The sequence below is a fragment of the Ranitomeya imitator genome, chromosome 3 (assembly GCF_032444005.1).
Source record: "Ranitomeya imitator isolate aRanImi1 chromosome 3, aRanImi1.pri, whole genome shotgun sequence".
Taxonomy (NCBI): domain Eukaryota; kingdom Metazoa; phylum Chordata; class Amphibia; order Anura; family Dendrobatidae; genus Ranitomeya; species Ranitomeya imitator.
This window is the reverse complement of record NC_091284.1, coordinates 530,862,653-530,886,373: the sequence shown is the minus strand read 5'-3', so window position 1 is coordinate 530,886,373 and position 23,721 is coordinate 530,862,653. Positions and strand designations below refer to the sequence as shown.

At 43.9% G+C, this 23,721-nt stretch overlaps 1 protein-coding gene across 7 annotated transcripts in view; it reads left to right on the top strand.

Annotated features, from left to right (window-relative positions):
* NF1 (neurofibromin 1) overlaps positions 1-23,721 on the top strand; it is a 399,313-nt gene that overhangs the window by 178,614 nt on the left and 196,978 nt on the right. For all 7 annotated transcript variants that reach the window (XM_069757802.1, XM_069757799.1, XM_069757798.1 and 4 more), the window contains one exon: positions 22,025-22,183. In XM_069757802.1, coding sequence (XP_069613903.1) covers positions 22,025-22,183 — 159 coding nt within the window. The remainder of the gene's footprint in view (positions 1-22,024; positions 22,184-23,721) is intronic.

The following is a 23,721-nucleotide window of genomic DNA, read 5'->3' as shown; positions in this document are numbered from 1 at the left end:
GATGACAGAAGTATTCTAGGAGTGATACCTTTATTGGCTAACCATAAAATAATCTGGTTAGCCAATAAAGGTATCACTCCTAGAATACTTCTGTCATCATTGGGCAGAAAAATATTCACATCAATATTTGAGTGAAAGTGATGTTCTTCGCTATGTAGAATTAAAGGGAACCTGTCACCCCGAAAATCGCGGGTGAGGTAAGCCCACCGGCATCAGGGGCTTATCTACAGCATTCTGTAATGCTGTAGATAAGCCCCCGATGTTACCTGAAAGAGGAGAAAAAGACGTTAGATTATACTCACCCAGGGGCGGTCCCGCTGCTGGTCCGGTCGGATGGGCGTCTCTAGTCCGCTGCGGCGCCTCCCATCTTCATTCCAAGACGTCCTCTTCTGATCTTCAGCCACGGCTCTGGCGTACTTTGTCTGCCCTGTTGAGGGCAGAGCAAAGTACTGCAGTGCGCAGGCGCTGGAAAGGTCAGAGAGGCCCGGCGCCTGCGCACTGCAGTACTTTGCTCTGCCCTCTGCAGGAGTGCAACGCCGGGGAGTGATGAAGAAGCAGGAGAATGGCATCGCGCTGGACCAGGACCTGCGACACCCATCGGACCGGACCGCCCCCAGGTGAATATAATAAAACTTTTTTTTCTTCACTTGAAGGTCGGATCGGGGGTTTAGATACAGCACTATGCAATGCTGTAGATAAGCCCTGAAAGGCGGTGGCTGCATCTTATAGCTGCCAAAACAGCTGATAGGTTCACTTTAAACGTTTCCACATTTTTTTCACGTTACATCCACAAACTATTTATTGGGATTTTGTCATATACCAACCCAAAGTGGCAAGTACTTGGGAATTGTAAAGGAAATGATTAGTGATGAGCGAGTATACTCATTGCTCGGGTGGTCTCCGAGTATTTGTTAATGCTCGGAGATTTAGTTTTCCTTGTCTCAGATGTATGATTTACAGCTGATAGACAGGCTGAATACATGTGAGGAATGCCGGTTTGTTAGGGAATTCTCACATGTATTCAGGCAGTCTAACAGTTGTAAATCATGCAGCTGAGGTGATGAAAACTAAAACTCCGAGCACTAACAAATACTCAAGCGTGCTCGGGAAAACTGATCAAGTATACTCGCTCATCACTAGAAATGATACATGGTTTTCTAATTTTTTTTTTAAAGATATAAATTTGAAAATTAGGACCTGCATTTATTTTTAGCTTCCCCACCCCAACCCCACCATCTCCCCCTGAGTCTTTCTAGGACCACCCTTTGCTGCAATTACTACTGCAAGTTTTTTTTGCCTTATGTCTCTATCAGCTTTGCAAATGTAGAGACTGAAATGTGTGCTCATTTTTCTTTGCCAAACTAGCTAGAATGAGATTGGATGGAGAGTGTCTGTGAGCCTCAATTTTCCAGTCTTACCACAGATTCTCAATGGGATTTACTGTAGGTATGGACTATTGGCCATTCAAACATATGAATATGCTTTACATGGAACCTGTCAGCAGGATTGTGCATAGCAACCTACAGACAGTGTCAGGTTGGCGCCGTTACACTGATTAAAATGATACCTTGGTTGATGAAATCCGTCTTGTGGTTGTTGTTTAATCTTTATTTTCAGTTTTGTGTTAATGATATGTCTGTGCTCCAGAGTGACCTGTGGGAGTCTTCATGTGGTGCTCTGAGTAGGTATTCATCTGTTTGGCTTCAGACAGGTCACTGATCCCTCACTGACATGCCCCCTAGTTTACATAATGAATATTATATATGTCTTTGGAGGGAAAAAACCCTTCTGCAGGCAGGCGCCTGTGCTACAGCATAATCGCATATGTACCGTGTTGATATTTAATTTCTTTGCTGTTCTCCTGATATTCCTAAATTTAGCTGCTACTGTGCCTGAGGCGCCATCTTGCTAGAAAAGTAGAAAAGAAAATAATTTCTTGCTCCAAGATCACGCCGCCAGCGCATGTGCAGTAGCAGCGATCGCCGAGAACTGCTATTGCGCATGTGCCTGCGGCACCATGTTGGAGGAAAAAAAAAATTCTCTCTAGTATGATGACGCCGCAGGTGCAGTAGCAGCTATCGGATCACCAATAGGTACTACTGCACAGGCGCGGCTGGTGCCATTTTCAAACAGATTTTATTTTTTTGCAATATCAGGAGAACAGCAAAGAAGTTAATTATAAACACAGTACATATGTGATCATGCTGCAGTACAGCGCCTGCATGCAGAAGAGTTTTATTTTTTCCCCAAAGATATATATATATAAAATTCATTATGTAAACTAGGGGGCAGGTCACTGAGGGATCAGTAACCTGTCAGAAGCCATACACATGAATACCTAATCAGAGCACCAGTAAAAGTAAAATTAAGACATTGAGACATCAGTAGGTTAAATATTTTTTAATATCCATATTGAATCAGGAGCCCCATATAATGCTCCATACAGTTCATGATAGGCCCCATAAGATGCTCCATTCAAAATATGCCCCTATAATGCTCCATAAAGTTCATAATGGGCCCCATAAGATGCTCCATACAAAAAATATGCCCCATATAATGCTGCACAAAGGTCAATAATGGCCCGATAAGATGCTCCATATTAAAATATGCCCTATATAATGCTGCATAAAAGGATAATGATGGCCCCATAACATGCCCCATAGAATAACATGCCCCTTATGCTCCTCCATAAAGGTTGATGGCCTCATAAGATACTCCATAGAGTAATATGCCCCATATGCTGCTGCTGCAATAAAAAAAAAAAAAAAAGATAAACTCCTCTCGTCGCTGGGGGACAGGTTCCGGTGTCGCTGCTGGCTCAAGCCCCCGCCACTTGCGATATTCACCTGTCTCCGTTCCACCGCCGTGCGCCGCTGTGTCTTCCGGGTCTTTGTGACTGTTCTGGCAGAGGGTGCGCACTAAGCACGTCATCGCGCCCTCTGACCTGAGCGTCACAGCCAGAGGACACTGAAGTCAGAGCCTGGCAGTGGAACGGGGACAGGTAAATATCGCATGGCTCACCCTACCCCATCATACTCACCCCCTCCCGGCGTGGTCTCTGCACCTCCTTGCTTCTCCGATGGTCTACGGGGCTTGCAGCTCTTCCTGTGTTCAGCGGTTACGTGGTACCGCTCATTAAAGTAACAAATATGCACTCCACGCCTATGGGAGTGGAGTCGCGTGCATATTCATTACTTTAATGACAGCCGCCGCTTCCCCTCCCCCGCCGACCCCCTGGAACAGTGACTCGAGTATTATCCACAAGGGGCACTTTCAGCCTAAAAAAAAATGGGCTGAAAATCTCGGCTTTTGCTCGAGTATATACAGTAATATAGAATGAATACAAGATAAAACATCATCAGTTTCCATGAAATATATACACACACACCCCACTACTCCCATCAAAGGCCTCATTTACACATCAGTATTTTTGACCAGTTTTTCATCAGTATTTGCATGCCAAAACCAGGAATGTCTCCAAAACACAGACCAATCTTTCAATTTTATCTCATCTATGGAAGTTCTACTCCTGGTTTTGGTATACAAACACTGATGCAAAATACTGACCAAACGCTGATATGTGAATGAGGCCTAAGAAGCAGGAAGTCTCACACAGTTAAAATAGTGAAACAATGGAGAGCCGACTTCAGCGTCCCCTTCTTAAAGGGCCAGGGATTTCATAATCAAATTTGACAGGATTTTTGTATTTATATAATTACCGTATATATACAGTGGGTAAAATAAGTATTGAACACGTCACTAGTTGCTCCATACAGGAGGGGTCTTAAAGTTGTCATCACCAACAAGGGGTTTTTGTGCGAAGCACTACATTTCAGTAATTTTGTTCAATACTTTTTCCTTGTCATTTGCCATTGTTACACACAACTTAATTTATGGAAGTCTATAGTTTGTTTTCTGTGCCAGCATCATTGCCGACATCTGGTCAGAGTGTCATGCCAATAGAACTTTTAGAATTGTATTAACTTAGAAAAATGGTGATGTGTTCAGTACTTTCACCCGCTATATGTATGTAATGTGTGTGTGTGTATATGTGTATATATACATAAATAATAATGTATATGTGTGTATATATATATATATATATATATATATATATATATATATACATACACACACACATATACATTATATATATATATATATATATATATATATATATATATATATATATATATATACACACAAAAACGCACAGAGGTCAAAAATACTCTGTTGTAAAAAAAAGTCACAGTAAATAAGCAAGTGCTAGTCAAAAAATTAAAAAAATACAGGGTATTTAGTTAATACGTTTTTTGCTATATATATATATATATATATATATATATATATATATATATATATATATATATATATATTTATATATATATATGATGTGTGTGTTTTTATACAGTACAGACCAAAAGTTTGGACACACCTTCTCATTTAAAGATTTTTCGGTATTTTCATGACTATGAAAATTGTACATTCACACTGAAGGCATCAAAACTATGAATTAACACATGTGGAATTATATACTTAACAAAAAAGTGTGAAACAACTGAAATTATGTCTTCTATTCTAGGTTCTTCAAAGTAGCCACCTTTTGCTTTGATGATTGCTTTGCACATTCTTGGCATTCTCTTGATGAGCTTCAAGAGGTAGTCACCAGGAATGGTCTTCCAACAATCTTGAAGGAGTTCCCAGAGATGCTTAAGACACTTGTTGGCCCTTTTGCCTTCACTCTGCGGTCCAGCTCACCCCAAACCATCTTGATTGTGTTCAGGTCTGGTGACTGTGGAGGCCAGGTCATCTGGCGTAGCACCCCATCACTCTCCTTGGTCAAATAGCTCTTACATAGCCTGGAGGTGTGTTTGGGGTCATTGTCCTGTTGAAAAATAAATGATGGTCCAACTAAACACAAACCGGATGGAATCGCATGCCGCTGCAACATGCTGTGGTAGCCATGCTGGTTAAGTATGCTTTCAATTTTGAATAAATCCCCAACAGTGTCACCAGAAAAGCACCCCCACACCATCACACCTCCTCCTCCATGCTTCACGGTGGGAACCAGGCATGTAGAGTCCATCCGTTCACGTGAGCCAGTTTCTTTTTAAAGCGCTTAATGGTTTTTGCCACTGCACTTGGGGACACTTTCAAAGTTTTCCCAACTTTTCGGACTGACTCACCTTCATTTCTTAAAGTAATGATGACCACTCTTTTTTCTTAGCTGCTTTTTTCTTGCCATAATGCAAATTCTAACAGTCTATTCAGTAGGACTATCAGCTGTGTATCCACCAGACTTCTGCACAACACAACTGATGGTCCTAACCCCATATATGAGGCAAGAAATCCCACTTATTAAACCTGACAGGGCACACCTGTGAAGTGAAAACCATTCCCGGTGATTACCTCTTGAAGCTCATCAAGAGAATGCCAATAATGTGCAAAGCAATCATCAAAGCAAAAGGTGGCTACTTTGAAGAACCTAGAATATAAGACATAATTTCAGTTGTTTCACACTTTTTTGTTAAGTATAGAATTCCACATGTGTTAATTCATAGTTTTGATGCCTTCAGTGTGAATGTACAATTTTCATAGTCTTGAAAATACAGAAAAATCTTTAAATGAGGTGTCCAAACTTTTCGTCTGTACTGTGTGTGTGTATGTGTATATATATATATATATATATATATATATATATATGGTATATATATATATATATATACATACATGTGTGTGTGTGTATGTATATATATATGTATATATACATACATGTGTGTGTGTGTATATATATATATATATATATTTATATATATTTGTGTGTATATATATATATATATATATATATATATATATATATACACACACACACTGTATATACTCGAGTATAAGCCGACCACCCTAATTTTGCCACAAAAACTGGGAAAACTTATTGACTCGAGTATAAGCCTAGGGTGGAAAATGCAGCAGCTACCGGTGAATTTCAAAAATAAAAATAGATGCTCCATACCGTTCATTATTGCCCCATAGCTGTGCCATATAGTGCTCTGCACCGTTCATTATTGCCCCATAGCTGTGCCATATAGTGCTCTGCACCGTTCATTCTTGCCCCATAGCTGTGCCATATAGTGCTCTGCACCGTTCATTATTGCCCCATAGCTGTGCCATATAGTGCTCTGCACCATTCATTCTTGCCCCATAGCTGTGCCATATAGTGCTCTGCACCGTTAATTCTTGCCCCATACCTGTGCCATATAGTGCTCTGCACCGTTCATTATTGCCCCATAGCTGTGCCATACAGTACTCACCTCTCTTGCTTGCAGCTCCCGGCGTCCCGTCCCGGCGTCTCTCTGCACTAACTGATCAGGCAGAGGGCGGCACGCACACTATATGCGTCATCGCACCCTCTGACCTGCACAGTCAGTGCCGAGAGACGCCGGGAAGACAGAGCGGCGCCCGGCGGGTGGAACGCGGACAGGTGAATATAAAATACTCACCTAGTCCCGGCGCTCCTGACGCTGCCCCTGCCTGTCACACTGTCTTCGGGTGCCGCATCTCTTCCTGACGGCGGTCACTGGCACCGCTTAGAGGAATGAATATGTGGCTCCACCCCTATGGGAGTGGAGTCCATATTCATTCTTTAATGAGCGGTCCCACGTGACCGCTAAATAGGGGAAGAGCTGCGGCACCCGGAGACAGTGTGACAGGCAGGGGCAGCGTCAGGAGCGCCGGGACTAGGTGAGTATGCCTCAGCGCCCTCTCCCCCTCACCCGCCGACCCTGCCGCCCACCGTGACTCGAGTATAAGCCGAGAGGGGCACTTTCAGCCCAAAGATTTGGGCTGAAAATCTCGGCTTATACTCGAGTATATACGGTATATATATATCTACTATATTATTGTCTAAGGGTCACTTCCGTCTGTCTGTCTGTCACGGTTATTCATTCCCTGATTGGTCTCGGCAGCAATCAGCGACGGCCACAGTCCGATCAGTCCCTCCCCTGCACTCACTGCCCGGCGCCCGCTCCATAATCCCCTCCACTCACCGCTCACACAGGGTTAATGGCAGCGGTAACGGCCCGCGATGTAACACACTCCGTTACCGCTGCTATTAACCCTGTGTGTCCCCAACTATTTACTATTGATGCTGCCTATGCAGCGTCAATAGTAATAATATGTCATGTTAAAAATAATTAAAAAAACAAAAAACCTGCTATACTCACCATCCGCCGCCTTTACCGCTCCATTGCAAGCGGCAGCTTCTGGTCCCAGGGCTGGTGTGCGACAAGGACCTGCCGTGACGTCACGGTCATGTGACCGCGACGTCATCATAGGTCCTGCTCATACCAGCCCTGGGACCGGAAGCTGGAGCTTGCAATGGAGCGGTCCCGGGAGCGTGGCGAGGAGCGGGAAAGGCGGCAGATGTTGAGTATAGCAGGACTTCAACGGGCCTTCGGAAGGTGAGTATATCTTTATTTTAATTTTTTTAAGTCTCTATGCTACGTGGCTCTGTGCTGGGCAATATACTACGTGGCTGGGCAATATACTATGTGGCTGGGAAATATACTACGTGACTGGGCAATATACTATGTGGCTGGACAATATACTCCGTCGCTGGGCAATATACTACGTGGCTGGGCAATATACTACGTGGCTCTGCTATATACTATGTGGCTGGGCAATATACTACGTGACTGGGCAATATACCGTACTACGTGGCTCTGCTATATACTATGTGGCTGGGCAATATACTACGTCACTGGGCAATAAACTACGTGGCTGGGCAATATACTACGTGACTGGGCAATATACTACGTGACTGGGCAATATACTACGTGGCTGGGCAATATACTACGTGGACATGCATATTCTAGAATACCCGATGCCCGTCGCTAATTAATCGAGGCCTAGCGGCCTCGACCAATCAGAGACGCGGGATTTCCAGGACAGAAAGACAGACAGACGGAAAAACCCTTAGACAATTTTATATATATATATATATATATATATATATATATATATATATATATATATATATATATATATATATATATATATATATATATATATATATATATATATATATATATATATATACCGTATATACTCGAGTATAAGCCGAGATTTTCAGCCCAAATTTTTGGGCTGAAAGTGCCCCTCTCGGCTTATACTCGAGTCACGGTAGCGGTGGGGTCGGCAGGTGAGGGCGCTGAGGTATACTTACCTAGTCCCAGCGATCCTCGCGCTGTCCCTGCCTTCCTCCCCGTCTTCTGTGCTGCAGCTTCTTCCCCTCTTCAGCGGTCACGTGGGACCGCTCATTACAGAAATGAATAGGCGGCTCCACCTCCCATAGGGGTGGAGCCGCCTATTCATTTCTCTAATCAGCGGTGCCGGTGACCGCTGACAGGAAGAGGCTGCAGCACAGAAGACGGGGAGGAAGGCAGGGATAGCGCGAGGATCGCTGGGACTAGGTGAGTATGTTATATTCACCTGTCCACGTTCCAGCCGCCGGGCGCCGCTCCATCTTCCCGGCGTCTGCGCTCTGACTGTTCAGGCAGAGGGCGCGATGACGCATATAGTGTGCGCGGCGCCCTCTGCCTGATCAGTCAGAGCAGAGACGCCGGGAAGATGGAGGCGCCGGGACCGGACGCTGGGAGCTGCAATCAAGAGAGGTGAGTATGTGGTTTTTTTTTTTTTATTGCAGCAGCAGCAGCGGCCATGGCACAGATATATGTGCAGCATCTATGGGGCAGTATGAACGGCACACAGCACTATATGGGGCATCTGTGCAGCATCTATGGGGCAGTATGAACGGCACACAGCACTATATGGGGCATCTGTGCAGCATCTATGGGGCAGTATGAACGGCACACAGCACTATATGGGGCATCTGTGCAGCATCTATGGGGCAGTATGAACGGCACACAGCACTATATGGGGCATCTGTGCAGCATCTATGGGGCAGTATGAACGGCACACAGCACTATATGGGGCATCTGTGCAGCATCTATGGGGCAGTATGAACGGCACACAGCACTATATGGGGCATCTGTGCAGCATCTATGGGGCAGTATGAACGGCACACAGCACTATATGGGGCATCTGTGCAGCATCTATGGGGCAGTATGAACGGCACACAGCACTATATGGGGCATCTGTGCAGCATCTATGGGGCAATATGAACGGTGCAGAGCACTGTATGGGGCATCTGTGCAGCATCTATGGGGCAGTATGAACGGCACACAGCACTATATGGGGCATCTGTGCAGCATCTATGGGGCAATATGAACGGCACACAGCACTATATGGGGCATCTGTGCAGCATCTATGGGGCAATATGAACGGTGCAGAGCACTATATGGCACAGCTATGGGGAAATAATGATCTATTTTTATTTTTGAAATTCACCGGTAAATGCTGCATTTCCACCCTAGGCTTATACTTGAGTCAATAAGTTTTCCCAGTTTTTTGTGGCAAAATTAGGGGGGTCGGCTTATACTCGGGTCGGCTTATACTCGAGTATATACGGTATATATAAAAAAGTGGCCAATGAACATACAATGAAGTGAATTTATATAGCAAATACACATGTTTTTCATTGACAGGGTATTATCAAAATTAACATTTTTTTTTAAATATAAGTGCATACATAATTCATAATGTGATAAAGTGCATCAGTGCTTTTCCAATAAATACATGGAATTATGTTATTAACCCCTTCATGACCCAGCCTATTTTGACCTTAATGACCTGGCCGTTTTTTGCAATTCTGACCAGTGTCCCTTTATGAGGTAATAACTCAGGAACGCTTCAACGAATCCTAGCGGTTCTGGGATTGTTTTTTCGTGACATATTGGGCTTCATGTTAGTGGTAAATATAGGTGGATAATTTTTGTGTTCATTTGTGAAAAAAATGGAAATTTGGCTAAAATTTTCAAAATTTCGCAATTTTCAAATTTTGATTTTTTTATTCTGTTAAACGAGAGAGTTATGTGACACAAAATAGTTAATAAATAACATTACCCACATGTCTACTTTACATCAGCACAATTTTGGAAACAAAATTTTTTATTGTTAGGAAGTTATAAGGGTTAAATTTGACCAGCGATTTCTCATTTTTACAGCAAAATTTACAAACCATTTTTTTAGGGACCACCTCACATTTGAAGTCAATTTGAGGGGTCTATATGGCTGAAAATACCCAAAAGTGACACCATTCTAAAAACTGCACGGCTCAAGGTACTCAAAACCACATTCAAGAAGTTTATTATGAACATTTTTAAATGAACATTTAACTTTTTAGTCACAAAAATTATATTTTAGCAACAATTTTATTTTCCCAAGGGTAAAATGATAAACTGGACCCCGAAAGTTATTGTACAATTTGTCCTGAGTACGCCGATACCCGATATGTGGGAAGGGGGCCACTGTTTGGGCGCTCGACAGGGCTCGGAAGGGAAGGAGCGCCATTTGACTTTTTGAATGAAAAATTAGCTCCAATCATTAGCGGACACCATGTCACTTTTGGAGAGCCCCTGTGTGCCTAAACATTGGAGCTCCCCCACATGTGAACCCATTTTGGAAACTATACCTCCCAAGGAACTTATCTAGATGCATATTGAGCACTTTGAACCCCCAGGTGCTTCACAAATGATCCATAAAAATGAAAAAGTACTTTTTTTTCACAAAAAATTTATTTTAGCGTCAATTTGTTCATTTCCACATGGGCAACAGGATAAAATGGATCCTAAAATGTATTGGGAAATTTCTCCTGAGTACAGTGATACCTCACATGTGGGGGGTAAACCACTGTTTGGGCACACGGCACGGCTCGGAAGGGAAGGAGTGCCATTTGACTTTTTGAATGAAAAATTAGCTCCAATCATTAGCGGGCACCATGTCGCGTTTGGAGAGCCCCTGTGTGTCTATATATTTGAGCTCCCCCACATGTGACCTCATTTTGTAAACTAGACCTCCAATGGAACTAATCTAGATGTGCGGTGACCATGTTAAACCCCCAAGTGCTTCACAGAAGTTTATAATGCAGAGCCGTGAAAATAAAAAATCATTGTTGTCCAGTTTGTCCAGATTACTCTGATACCCCATATGTGAGAGGGAACCACTGTTTAGGCACACGTCGGGGCTCGGAAGGGAAGTAGTGACGTTTTGAAATGCAGACTTTGATGGAATGGTCTGCGGGCGTCACGTTGCATTTGCAGAGCCCCTGATGTGCCTAAACCGTAGAAAACCCCCACAAGTGACCCCATTTTGGAAACCAGACCCCCCAAGGAACTTATCTAGATATGTGGTGAGCACTTTGAACCCCCAAGTGCTTCACAAAATTTTACAACGCAGAGCCGTGAAAATAAAAAATCATTTTTCTTTCCTCAAAAATGATGTTTTAGCAAGCAGTTTTTTATTTTCACAAGGGTAACAGGAGAAATTGGACCCTAATAGTTGTTGCCCAGTTTGTCCCGAGTATGCTGGTATGGGGATATCTGGGGGTAAACCACTGTTTGGACGCACGTTGGGGCTTGGAAGTGAGGGAGCACCATTTGACTTTGTGAACGCAAGATTGGCTGGAATCAATGGTGGCACCATGTTGCGTTTGGAGACCCCTGATGTGCCTAAACAGTGGAAACCCTTCAGTTCTAACTCCAACACTAACCCCAACACACCCCTAACCCTGATCCCAACTCAAGCCATAACCCTAATCACAACCCTAACCCCAACACACGCCTAACCACAACCCTGACTCCAACACACCCCTAATCCTAGTCCCAACCCTAATCCCAACTCTAACCACAACCCTAACCCCAACACACCCCTAACCATAACCACAAGCCTAATCTTAACCCTATTTCCAACCCTAACCCTAAGGCTATGTGCCCACGTTGCGGATTCGTGTGAGATTTTTCCGCACCATTTTTGAAAAATCCGCAGGTAAAAGGCATTGTGTTTTACCTGCGGATTTACAGCAGATTTCCAGTGTTTTTTTGTGCGGATTTCACCTGCGGATTCCTATTGAGGAACAGGTGTAAAACGCTGCGAAATACGCACAAAGAATTGGCATGCTGCGGAAATGCAACGCAGTGTTTCTGCGCGGTATTTTCCGTACCACGGGCACAGCGGATTTGGTTTTCCATAGGTTTACATGGAACTGTAAACCTGATGGGAAAACTGTTACAAATCCGCAGCCAAATCCGCACCATGTGCACAAAGCCTAATTCTAAGGGTATGTGCACACGCTGCGGAAAACGCTGGGGATCAATGTAAACCTATGGGAAACAAAAAACGCTGTGCACATGCTGCGCAAAAAACTGCGCAGAAACGCAGCGGTTTACATTCCGCAGCATGTCACTTTCTGCGGATTCCGCAGCAGTTTTACAACTGCTCCAATAGCAAACCACAGTTGTAAATCCGCAGTGAAATCCGCAGAACAACCGCAGAAAAACCGCGGTAAATCCACAGCGGTTTTGCACTGCGGATTTATCAAATCCGCTGTAGAAAAATCCACAGAGGACTAGAATACATGTGCACATAGCCTTACCCTAGCCCTAACCGTAACCCTAGTTCTAACCCCAAACCTACTTCTAACCCTAACCCTAGTGGAAAAAAATATATATATATTTTCTTTATTTTATTATTGTCACTACCTATGGGGGTGATAAAGGGGGGGTTAATTTACTTTTTTTTTTTATCACTGTGATAGGTTTTATCACAGTGATCAAAATGTACCTGGAATGACGAATCTGCCGGTTGGCAGATTCAGCGGGCGCACTGCGCATGCGCCCGCCATTTTGAAAGATGGCGGCGCCCATGGAGAAGACGGACGGACATCGGGAGGCTCGGTATGGGGGGGTGGATCGGAGCACAGGGGGTTGGATCGGAGCATGGAGGGTGGATCGGAGCACGGGGGGGTGGATCGGAGCACAGGGGGGGAGCGGGCAGAAGGATGGGGGGAGCGGACAGGAAGACGGAGGGGAGGAGATCGGTGGCTGAGGGCAGATTAGGCAGAGGCGTAGCTAGGGGTTCAGCTCAGGGGGGGCGAAACATGTGAGTGGGCCCCTAACAGGCGGACATATCATTAGTGCAAACTATGCGGCAGCACATGGGCCCAAGAGTTAAGGGCCTCTAAATAAGGTTCAACTTTGTATTTTTAGAAGTTCTTGGGCTGCAAAGGGCCCATATATTGTTCTTGCACATAGACCCTTTTCTGTCTGTGTCCACAGACAAAATAAATCTCTATACAATAACCAGTACTGATATTACCGCCATACGGTAATACCATATAGTGGTAGATGCCATATAGTGGTAGATACCAGTCCTGCATGACATAGAGAGATCACAGTACAGTTATCGATGGTGACTTACAGAGGACGTTCTTTCCGGTGGAGCCATTCACTTTTCCCTGACAAACTGTGTATACTATTACTTCCACATTTTTCAGTCACCGCTCTGTGTGTAGAGAGCGGTGGCTGTAACTGATGCCCCGAGACAGACTGACAGCCGGTACAGCACTATCTGCCACCCAGCAGTTAGGCTTCAATGCTTCGTAAGTGCCTACTTAATATTTAGGAGTCCCCCTATCTACAGTAATAATGGCCCCAGCATCGCTGATGAGAGCAGGAGGTCATGTGACGATTTTCTTCTATTGAGAGTAGTCAAACTTGTCTAGTCAACACGTGCAAATAGCAAACGTGGTCGCATGACCGCCTGATCACACCAGTGGTCTTGGGGTCTCATGACGGCAGGTGCACCCCATGACGATTTGGCAGTCTGTAGAGTGACTGCAGACAATTATCCCAAGCCTTTAATAATTTAAAGGGAACCTGTCACCCCCCCCAGGGCTTATTAAAGGGAACCTGTCACCTGAATTTGGCGGGACTGGTTTTGGGTCATATGGGCGGAGTTTTCGGGTGTTTGATACACCCTTTCCTTACTCGCTGGCTGCATGCTGGCTGCAATATTGGATTGAAGTTCATTCTCTGTCCTCCATAGTACACGCCTGCACAAGGCAAGATTGCTTTGCGCAGGCATGTACTACGGAGGACATAGAATGAACTTCAATCCAATATTGCAGCCAGCATGCAGCCAGCAGGTAAGGAAAGGGTGAATCAAACACCCGAAAACTCCGCCCATATGACCCAAAACCAGTCCCGCCAAATTCAGGTGACAGAGTCCCTTTAAGGTAAAAGAGCCACCTTCTTCAGCACTAAGGCTGCATTCTGTGAAGGAGGCTCTTATGTTTTTTATCCCTAATAACACTGAAATATTCACTCAGCCGCCTCGCAGCCGTTCATCATCCCACCGAGCAGCGCCTCCTCTCTGTCTTGTGCCGTCACCGGCGCTCTGCAATTATTTCTCGGGCATGCGCAGTGCGCGCTCCCCTGGAACTTATATCAAGTGATGTAAGTAGATCGCACCTGCGCACAGCGCCAGATTCCCAGCCCCGCAGTGTGAATACATCATAACACACTGCGGGGCGGGATCTCGGTCCTCCGCTACACGCAGGCGCAATATCAGTACATCAGCTGATGGGAGTTCCAGGGCAGCGCACACGGAGCATGCCCGAAAAATGAGAGCCCAGGCATCGGCGCCTGGTGGGATGATGGACGGCTGGGAGGTGGTTGTGTCCGGAGACAAAAGACGTACCCCCCAGATTCAATACAAGTATGGCAATTTATAAAAGTGATTATTTCAGCGTTATTAGGGAACAAAAACATAAGAGCCAACTTCACAGAATGCAGCCTTAGTGCTGCTGAAGGGGGCTGGCTCTATTACCTTAATATGCCTGGGGGGGGGTGAGACAGGTTCCCTTCAATAATTTAATTATAAGCAATTTATTCTTATAACATAGAATGCAGCCCGTGGTTACTGTATTGTTATACTTGTTAGGTGGCAGACAGACGGACGTATTTCTCATGTGAGGATCGCATCGCAATCCTCGGACTGACCGTCGGCTCTCCTGACCTGAGGCTGACAGTTGCATAGTAATCTATCACGCTGCCAAGCTTATGTCAGGAGAGGTGTCAGGGCCAGTCCGAGGATTGCAATGCGCTCGTTGCATGAGTTTTACAGTGTCTGTCTGCGCCCTTATGTTAATACTTATCCTTGTTATAGTAATATTAACCTTCTTTGCTATGCTTGTTTTACTAATACTTATAAAAGACCCAGCTCGCAATAAACCCCCCCCCCCCGACTTCCCCATCTCCAGCCCCCAAGACAGCAACTATTAGGGTATGTTTCCAAGGGACGTATTGCTTGGGGTTTTGCTGGGGATTGGACGCTGTGTACATCCGCAGCATCGAAATCGCAGCTTCCAGATGTTACAGCATAGTGGAGGGGATTTTATGAAATCCCATCTACACTATGCGTACATAGACGCAGGTGGCAGACCTGCGTAACCGGACATGTGTCGCATTTTTCTAGACAGCAGCATGTCTATTTATCTTGTGGAGATGCTCCGTCTCCACAAGATAAATAACAGTCTATGAATAGGATGCGGTGATTCCACCTGTGTTCAATGACTATATGCAGAATCACCGCGCGTACAACAGGGGGCAGCGCTTTAGGCGGAGCGGGGTATCTGCTGCATCCAAAGCGCTGCCAATACACCTCGAGGACACGTACCCTCACATATGATGGAGTGAATATCTCATAACATTAAACAGTATAATAATAATCAGCCCCCCAGTGCCCCCTCACCCACGTCAGCCCTCACAATACCCTCAAACTCTCCCATTCACCCCCACAGTGCCCTGTCTCCCTCCCACAATACCACCATCCTCTCACATTTACCCCACAATGCCCTGTCCCCCTGCACACCCACAATAACCCCCATCGTTTCACATTTACCCCACAGTGCCCTGTCCTCCTCTCCCACTTCAGCCCCTACAATAACACAATCCTCTCACATTCACCCCCACAGTGACCATGATATGCCTTAACCGAATTACTCTAATAAACTCCATCCCCACTTACTGATGAAGTTTTCAGGCAATGAGGAGAACCAGGAAGTGTCCAGAGAGATGCACGGAGGGCACTAGGACCCAGCGTGCCTCAGCCAAACCAAGCACAGCCAGAAAGTAACTGCAGCTGCTGCTGCCACCAGGAAGAGACTCCTCGGGTGAGACCACATCGCACTCTGCAGGAGGGGGGTTCTGCAGCCGGCATTGTGCTGCTCTCTCCCTGACACCTCAGACTCGGCAGTGGATCTCCTGGTGGGCCCCTTCAGGTGACTGGGCCCGGGGCAATGGCCCCCTCTGCCCCCCCAGTAGCTAGCTACTGAGATTAGGGTTTCCTGCCATGGTCGATGATATTGCAGCATCAGCCATGGCTGGATTGTAATATTTCACCACTTTTCATAGGTGAAATATTACAAATTGCTCTGACTGGCTGTTGCATTTTCAATAGCCAATCAGAGCGATCGTAGTCACGTGGGGGCAAAGCCACCCCCCCCGGGCTAAAGTACCACTCCCCCTGTCCCTGCAGATCGGATGAAATTTGAGTTAACCCTTTCGCCCGATCTGCAGGGACGCGATCATTCTGTGACACAGCATATGCGTCACAGGTCGGATTGGCACAGACTTTCATGACGCATACGCTGTGTCACAAATCGGGAAGGGGTTAATATAAAAATCGCATTAGGTGCCATGTGAATATATCAAAAATACACTAAATAATCCCAATCTGATGAAAACAAAACAAAAGAAAAATATATATATTGCTCAAAAAAATAAAAAGGAAAACTTAAACAACAAAATACAACTCCAAGTAAATCAAACTTCTGTGAAATCAAACCGTCCACTTAAAAAGCAACACTGTTTGACAATCAATTTCACATGCTGTTGTGCAAATGGAATAGGCAACAGATGGAAATTATTGGCAATTATCAAGACACACCCAATAAAGGAGCCACATCTCGGTACCAATGCTTTCTGGCTGATGTTTTGGTTGTGAATGTTGGTTGTGCTTTCACACTCGTGGTATTGAGACGGACTCTACAACCCACACAAGTGGCTCAGGTAGTGCAGCTCATCCAGGATGGCACAGCACATCAATGCGAGCTGTGGCAAGAAGGTTTGCTGTGTCTGTCAGTGTAGTGTCCAGAGGCTGGAGGCGCTACCAGGAGTGAGGCCAGTACAGTGGAGGGGGCCGTAAGAGGGGAAACAACCCAGCAGCAGGACCTCTACCTCAGCCTTAGCGCAAGGAGGAACAGGAGGAGCACTGCCAGAGCTATGCAGGAACAGGAGGAGCACTGCCAGAGCTCTGCAAAATGACCTCCAGCAGGCCACAAATGTGCATGTGTCTGCACAAACGGTTAGAAACTGACTTCATGAGGATGGTCTGAGTGCCAGACGTCCACCGATGGGGGTTTGTGCTCACAGCCCAACACCGTGCAGGATGCTTGGCATTTGCCACAGAACACCAGGATTGGCAAATTCACCACTGGCACCCTGTGCTCTTCACAGATTGAAAGCAGGTTCACAATGAGCACATGTGACAGACATGACAGAGTCTGGAGACACCGTGGAGAGCGATCTGCTGCCTACAACATCCTTCAGCATGACCGGTTTGGCAGTGGCAGTTTGGCAGCCCTCCATGTGCTCGCCAGAGGTAGCCTGACTGCCATTAGGTACCGAGATGAGATCCTCAGACCCCATGTGAGACCTGGTGGTGGTTGGCCCTGGGTTCCTTCTAATGCAGGACAATGCCAGACCTCATGTGGCTGGAGTGTCAGCAGTTCCTTCAATATGAAGGCATTGAAGCTATGGACTGGCCCACCCTTTCCCCAGACCTGAATCTGATTGAACACATCTGGGACATCATGTCTCGCACCATCCACCAATGTCACGTTGCACCACAGACTATCCAGGAGTTGGCGGATGCTTTAGTCCAGGTCTGGGGGGGAGATCCCTCAGGAGACCATCCGCCGCCTCATCAGGAGCATGCCCATGCATTGTAGAGAGGTTATACAGGCACGTGGAGGCCACACACACACTACTGAGCATCATTTCCTTGTCTTGAGGCATTTCCACTGAAGTTGGATCAGCCGTTAACTTCATTTTCCACTTTGATTTTGAGCATAATTCCAACTACAGACCTCCATGGGATATTAGTTGTGATTTACGTTGATAATTTTTAGATTTTATTGTTCTCAACACATTCCACTATGTAATGAATAAAGATTTGCATTCAGTAATATCTAGGATGTGTGATTTTAGTTTTCTCTTTATATGTATGTGTATATATATATATATCTATATATGTATATATATTTATATATATATACCGTATATACTCGAGTATAAGCCGACCCCCCCTAATTTTGCCACAAAAAACTGAGAAAACTTAATGACTCGAGTATAAGCCTAGGGTGGGAAATGCAGAAGCTACCAGTAAATGTCAAAAGTAAAAATAGATACCAATAAAAGTAAAATTAATTGAGACATCAGTAGGTTGTGTTTTTGAATATCCATATTGAATCAGGAGCCCCATATAATGCTTCATAAAGTTTATGATGGCCCCATAAGATGCTCCATATTCAAATATGCCCCATATAATCCTGCATAAAGGTTAATAAAGGCCCCATAAGATGCTACATAGACACACTTGCCCCATATAATGCTGCACAAATGCTGATTATGGCCCCATAAGATGCTCTATAAAGATACTTTCCCCATATAGTGCTGCACAAACCTTGATTATGGCCCTATAAGATGCTCCATACAGACACTTGCCCCATATACCGTAATGCTCAACAAACGTTAATTATGGCCCCATACAGACACTTGCCCCATATAGTGCTGCACAAATGTTATGGCCCCATATAGTGCTGCACAAACGTTATGGCCTCATAGATGCTCCATACAAAACACTTGCCCCATATAGTGCTGCACAAATATTATAGACCCATATAGTGCTGCACAAATATTATAGCCCCATATAGTGCTGCACAAACGTTATGGCCCCATATAGTGCTGCACAAACGTTATGGCCCCATATAGTGCTGCACAAACTTTATGGCCCCATAGATGCTCCATGCAAAACACTTGCCCCATATAGTGCTGCACAAACGTTATGGCCCCATATAGTGCTGCACAAACGTTATGGCCCCATAGATGCTCCATGCAAAACACTTGCCCCATATAGTGCTGCACAAACGTTATGGCCCCATATAGTGCTGCACAAACGTTATGGCCCCATAGATGCTCCATGCAAAACACTTGCCCCATATAGTGCTGCACAAACGTTATGGCCCCATAGATGCTCCATACAGACACTTGCCCCATTTGCTGTTGCTGTGATAACAAAAAATAAATCACATACTCACCTCTCTGTCGCTCAGGCCCCCAGCACTTTCAGTAGTCACCTGCTCCTTGTTCCGGCGCCACTCCATGTTCAGCACTGACATTCAGCAGAGGGCGCACACTAACCACGTCACCGCGCCCTCTGACCTGAGCGTCACAGCTGAAGACGGTGCGGCGCCGGAACGAGGAAAGGTGACTATCTGTGTGTGTGTGTGTATATATATGTATGTATGTGTGTGTGTGTGTATATACATATATATATATATATATATATATATATATATATATACTGTATATATATATATATATATGTGTATATATTTATATATACGTGTGTGTGTGTGTGTGTATATATATATATATATATATATATATATATATATATATATATATATATATATATATATATATATATATATATATATATATATATATATATATATATATATATATAGTCAGTATATTTGTGTGTATATGGTTGGACTGTGCAAACTTTGCACACTGGTTGTCGGGACCACAGGCAATTTCAGGAAAATCAGGATGGTCAAATGTTAATGTATTTAATGAGATGATGAACACAGAGGTATTTATATATGTAGATTGGTAATAAAATAAATTGGTGCCACCTGCAGGTTGTTTTTTTCTGCAGGTTTCTGAAAATGAACGTTTAAACTGTATTTATTGATCAAATCGTGAATGTGTGGTTTGTGTCTTTTCTTGTTGAAGGGGGCAAGTTTACTTTTCAGGTGGTGTTTTATTTGTGTGTGTGGGGCAAAGTAATTACCGACAAAGCAGTGCATGTTTACAAATGTGTTTGCATATGTGACTCACCATTTGTGTGTGTGGGGCGAATTAATCACTAGAAAAGCAGTGCATGTTTACAAATGTGTTTACAAATGTGTTTGCATATGTGACTCACCTGCAGTGAAGTGTGCAATCCTCGAATTTGCCTGAAATAAGCTGGGCAAGCTGGAAACACCCCAAGGCAAATGTCACCTGCAGGTAATATGACTTTTGAAATGGTGTATTATTTGTGTGTTGGTGGAGTATAAACGGAGCAACTTGAGGTTGTGGTGCCACCTGCAGGTTTCTGAAACTGAATGTTTAAACTGTATTTATTGATCAAATCGTGAATGTGTGGTTTGTATCTTTTCTTGCTGAAGGGGGCAAACTTACCTTTCAAATGGTGTATTTGTGTGTGTGTGGTGAAGTAATCACAGAAAAAGCAGTGCATGTTTACAAATGTGTTTGCATATGTGACTCACCTGCAGTGAAATGTGCAATCCTCGAATTTGCCTGAAACAGGCTGGGCAAGTACTTTGGCAAGCTGGAAAGAACCCATGGCAAATGCCGCCTGCAGGTAATTTTACATTTGAAATGGTGTATCATTTGTGTGTCGGTGGAGTATAAACTGAGCAAGTGTGCAATTGAATAGGCAGTGCATATTTACTAATGTGTTTGCATTTGTGACTCGCCTGCAGTGAATTGTGCAAAGTGCCTGAAATCGGCTGAGCAAGGAGTTCGGCAAGCTGGAAAGCCCCTAAGGCAAATGTTAGGATTTGTTTGTGATGTGTCTATAAGCAGCTTTGTGGTAGTGTACTTTGGGGTAGTGTGGTGCCGCCTGCAGGTGATTTTCCTTACTGCAGGTTTATGAAAAATGTTTAAACTGTATTTTGTGATCACATCGTGGATGTGTGGTATGTTTGGTTATTTTCTTGCTGAAGGGGGCAAGTTTACCTTTCAAATGGTGTATCATTTGTGTGTGTGCGTGCAGTATGAACGGAGACACAAAATAATCACCGAAAGAGTGTTTAGAAATATAAGGATATATTTATATATCATTAATTATCCTTTCAAAGGTATATATATTTTTTTTTTAGAGAAGCTTTATTTTCATCTCCTATCACCTCATGAAGTTTTCTGAGTGGTGATCGTTTTGCTTGAAGGCATTGTCCAAAGTTTAAAAACACCTTTTTTGCATCTATCCACTGTTTTCATTGCAACAATGGATAAGTGCATAATTGTTTTTGGAAGAAAGCAGTTGTATCTTTTATTTCTTAATAATCTTAATTTCAGGGCAAATTGACATTCATTGGTCATACCAAGTGTACTAAACCAGCATCTTGTTGTGGTGCGTCATGTGAACCCAGCATTATTACCAATGTTTCAACCGTATTTTAAGTTCGTTATCGTCTTACAAAGAAACATATATTCAACCACCCCCAAAAAATATTGTACACAGCATGCAACATGTTTAAGAAAAATAAAAACACTACAAAGTCACAAAACCAAATACTATGCCTGTTTTTTTTCACTTTAGGCTTTAAAGTAACATTTACCCGAAAAGCCCTCAATTGTTTCAATTTTTTAATTTAAAGTGCGGGAAAACAGCAAAGTGTGTGTGTATTATGCCTAAGTTTGGAAACCACCGCATTATTTTAACCGTTTAATATTGCGCTGACTACTAGCTGACTAATTTCACTGCATCTCATTAGTGGAGTTCCTAAATGGTATCTGCTTATTAACTGCACTATGGCTTCTGTACATGAATTTACGTGATCCACCATGTTTCTCTGAAGTAGCTTTAAGAGAACATTTTACTATCATGATGCTTTTAATGATAGTTTACAATATTTAAAGGGTGTTGTGCATGTCTAATAGACTTTGTGTTTGTTTTCCTTCTAAATATTACATTATAACATTTTTTTTTACAGGTTGTAAGCCAGAGATTTCCGCAGAACAGTATTGGCGCGGTTGGAAGTGCCATGTTCCTTAGGTTCATTAATCCGGCCATTGTGTCTCCTTATGAAGCAGGGATATTGGACAAGAAGCCACCACCCAGAATTGAACGTGGCTTAAAGTTAATGTCAAAGGTATGCCTTTGCTTTATTTGTACTTTTGAGTGGTCATTTTATTTACTTTTTTGGGGTAAATGGGTTGTCATGTACTGGTTCTCTAAAAACTGCCCCAGCATGGCCAAAAAGAAAAAAAAACTCACCTACCAAGCCCCCACCAGATTGAGGATAGTCTTCTGGCTAGGGCTTCATGTAACTGCAGTAGTCAGGTGAGGCTCGCAACAGTGGTGTGGATGGGCAACAAAACTTAATACTGACTGAATGCATTGAGGCAAATATTCCAGTAATTCTTAAGGGGTTTTCTGGTAATGGAAAAAATAAGTTAATGAAATTAAATACATTTAATTAGTAAATCACAATTGTTTTATCTAGGGAGCTAATCACTATAAAATTAAAATGGCAGCTGTACTGCTACACTGACAGAAACCAGTGTCAAAATGATAAAATTGATGCTTGTGAGCATGTGCATTGCAGCACATTACAGCTACATTGCAGTTACCTGATGGTAACCTATACCAACCATACATTGTGGAAAGCCTCTTTCACACTTCGGTTTTTCTTTTTCCGTCACAATTCGTTGTTTTGTGAAAAAAAAACGGATCCAGCAAAGGTTTCTGCTGAATCCGTTTTTTTTTTTTCATAGACTTGTATTAGCTGTCCGTCGGGCGGAGACAACGCACACAGAAACTTTTTTTGTGCACGTCGGAAGATCCTGCAGCGACGGATCCTGCACCGTCAGTCATTGGCTATAATCGTAGCCTATGGACGCAGGATCCGTTGCTGTGTTGTCTAAAGCAGGAATCCAGCGACGGGTTCCATCTTTTGAAACTGAGCATGCGTGGAAGAATTTCCTGTCAGGGAAATTCTCTCTCGGCTGCGAGGGACGCCGGTAGGTGAGAATATCAAGATTTTTTTATTTTTTTATTTTTAACATATCTTTTTACTATTGATGCTGCATAGGCAGCACCAATAGTAAAAAGTTGGTCATACTTGTCAAACACTGTTTGACAAGTGTGACCAACCTGTCAATCAGTTTTCCAAGCGTTGCTACAGATCACTTGGAAAACGCTATGGATCCATGAAAAAACCGGATCCAGTGCATCCGTTTTTTTTTACAATCTGCACAAAATCTGTCTTTTCAACATTTTGACGGATTGTGAACGATTGTAAAAAACGGAAGTGTGAAAGAGGCCTTACCTCAGCACCCTTCATTTCTCCATTATTAGATCAGCAATGTGAGTAGCTGCCCCTTACCTCAGCACTGCTATCCTCTCGCGTATTAATCAGAAAGACAGTGGAAAGCAGTGTGAGAGCTGCCTTTTCTTACCTCAGAACTCCTGATAGATCCACTATTGGATAAAAAAAAACATAGTGGACAGCATTGGGAGAAGCCTCTCCTTACCTCAGCACACCTGATATCTCCAGTTTTGGAACAGAAAGACAGGGTGGACAGCAGTGTGAGCAGCATCTTATCTCCGCATCCCAGATATCTCCAGTATTAGTTCAGAAAGACTGGGTGGACAGCAGTGTGGACAATCTCTTCTTACCTCAGCATC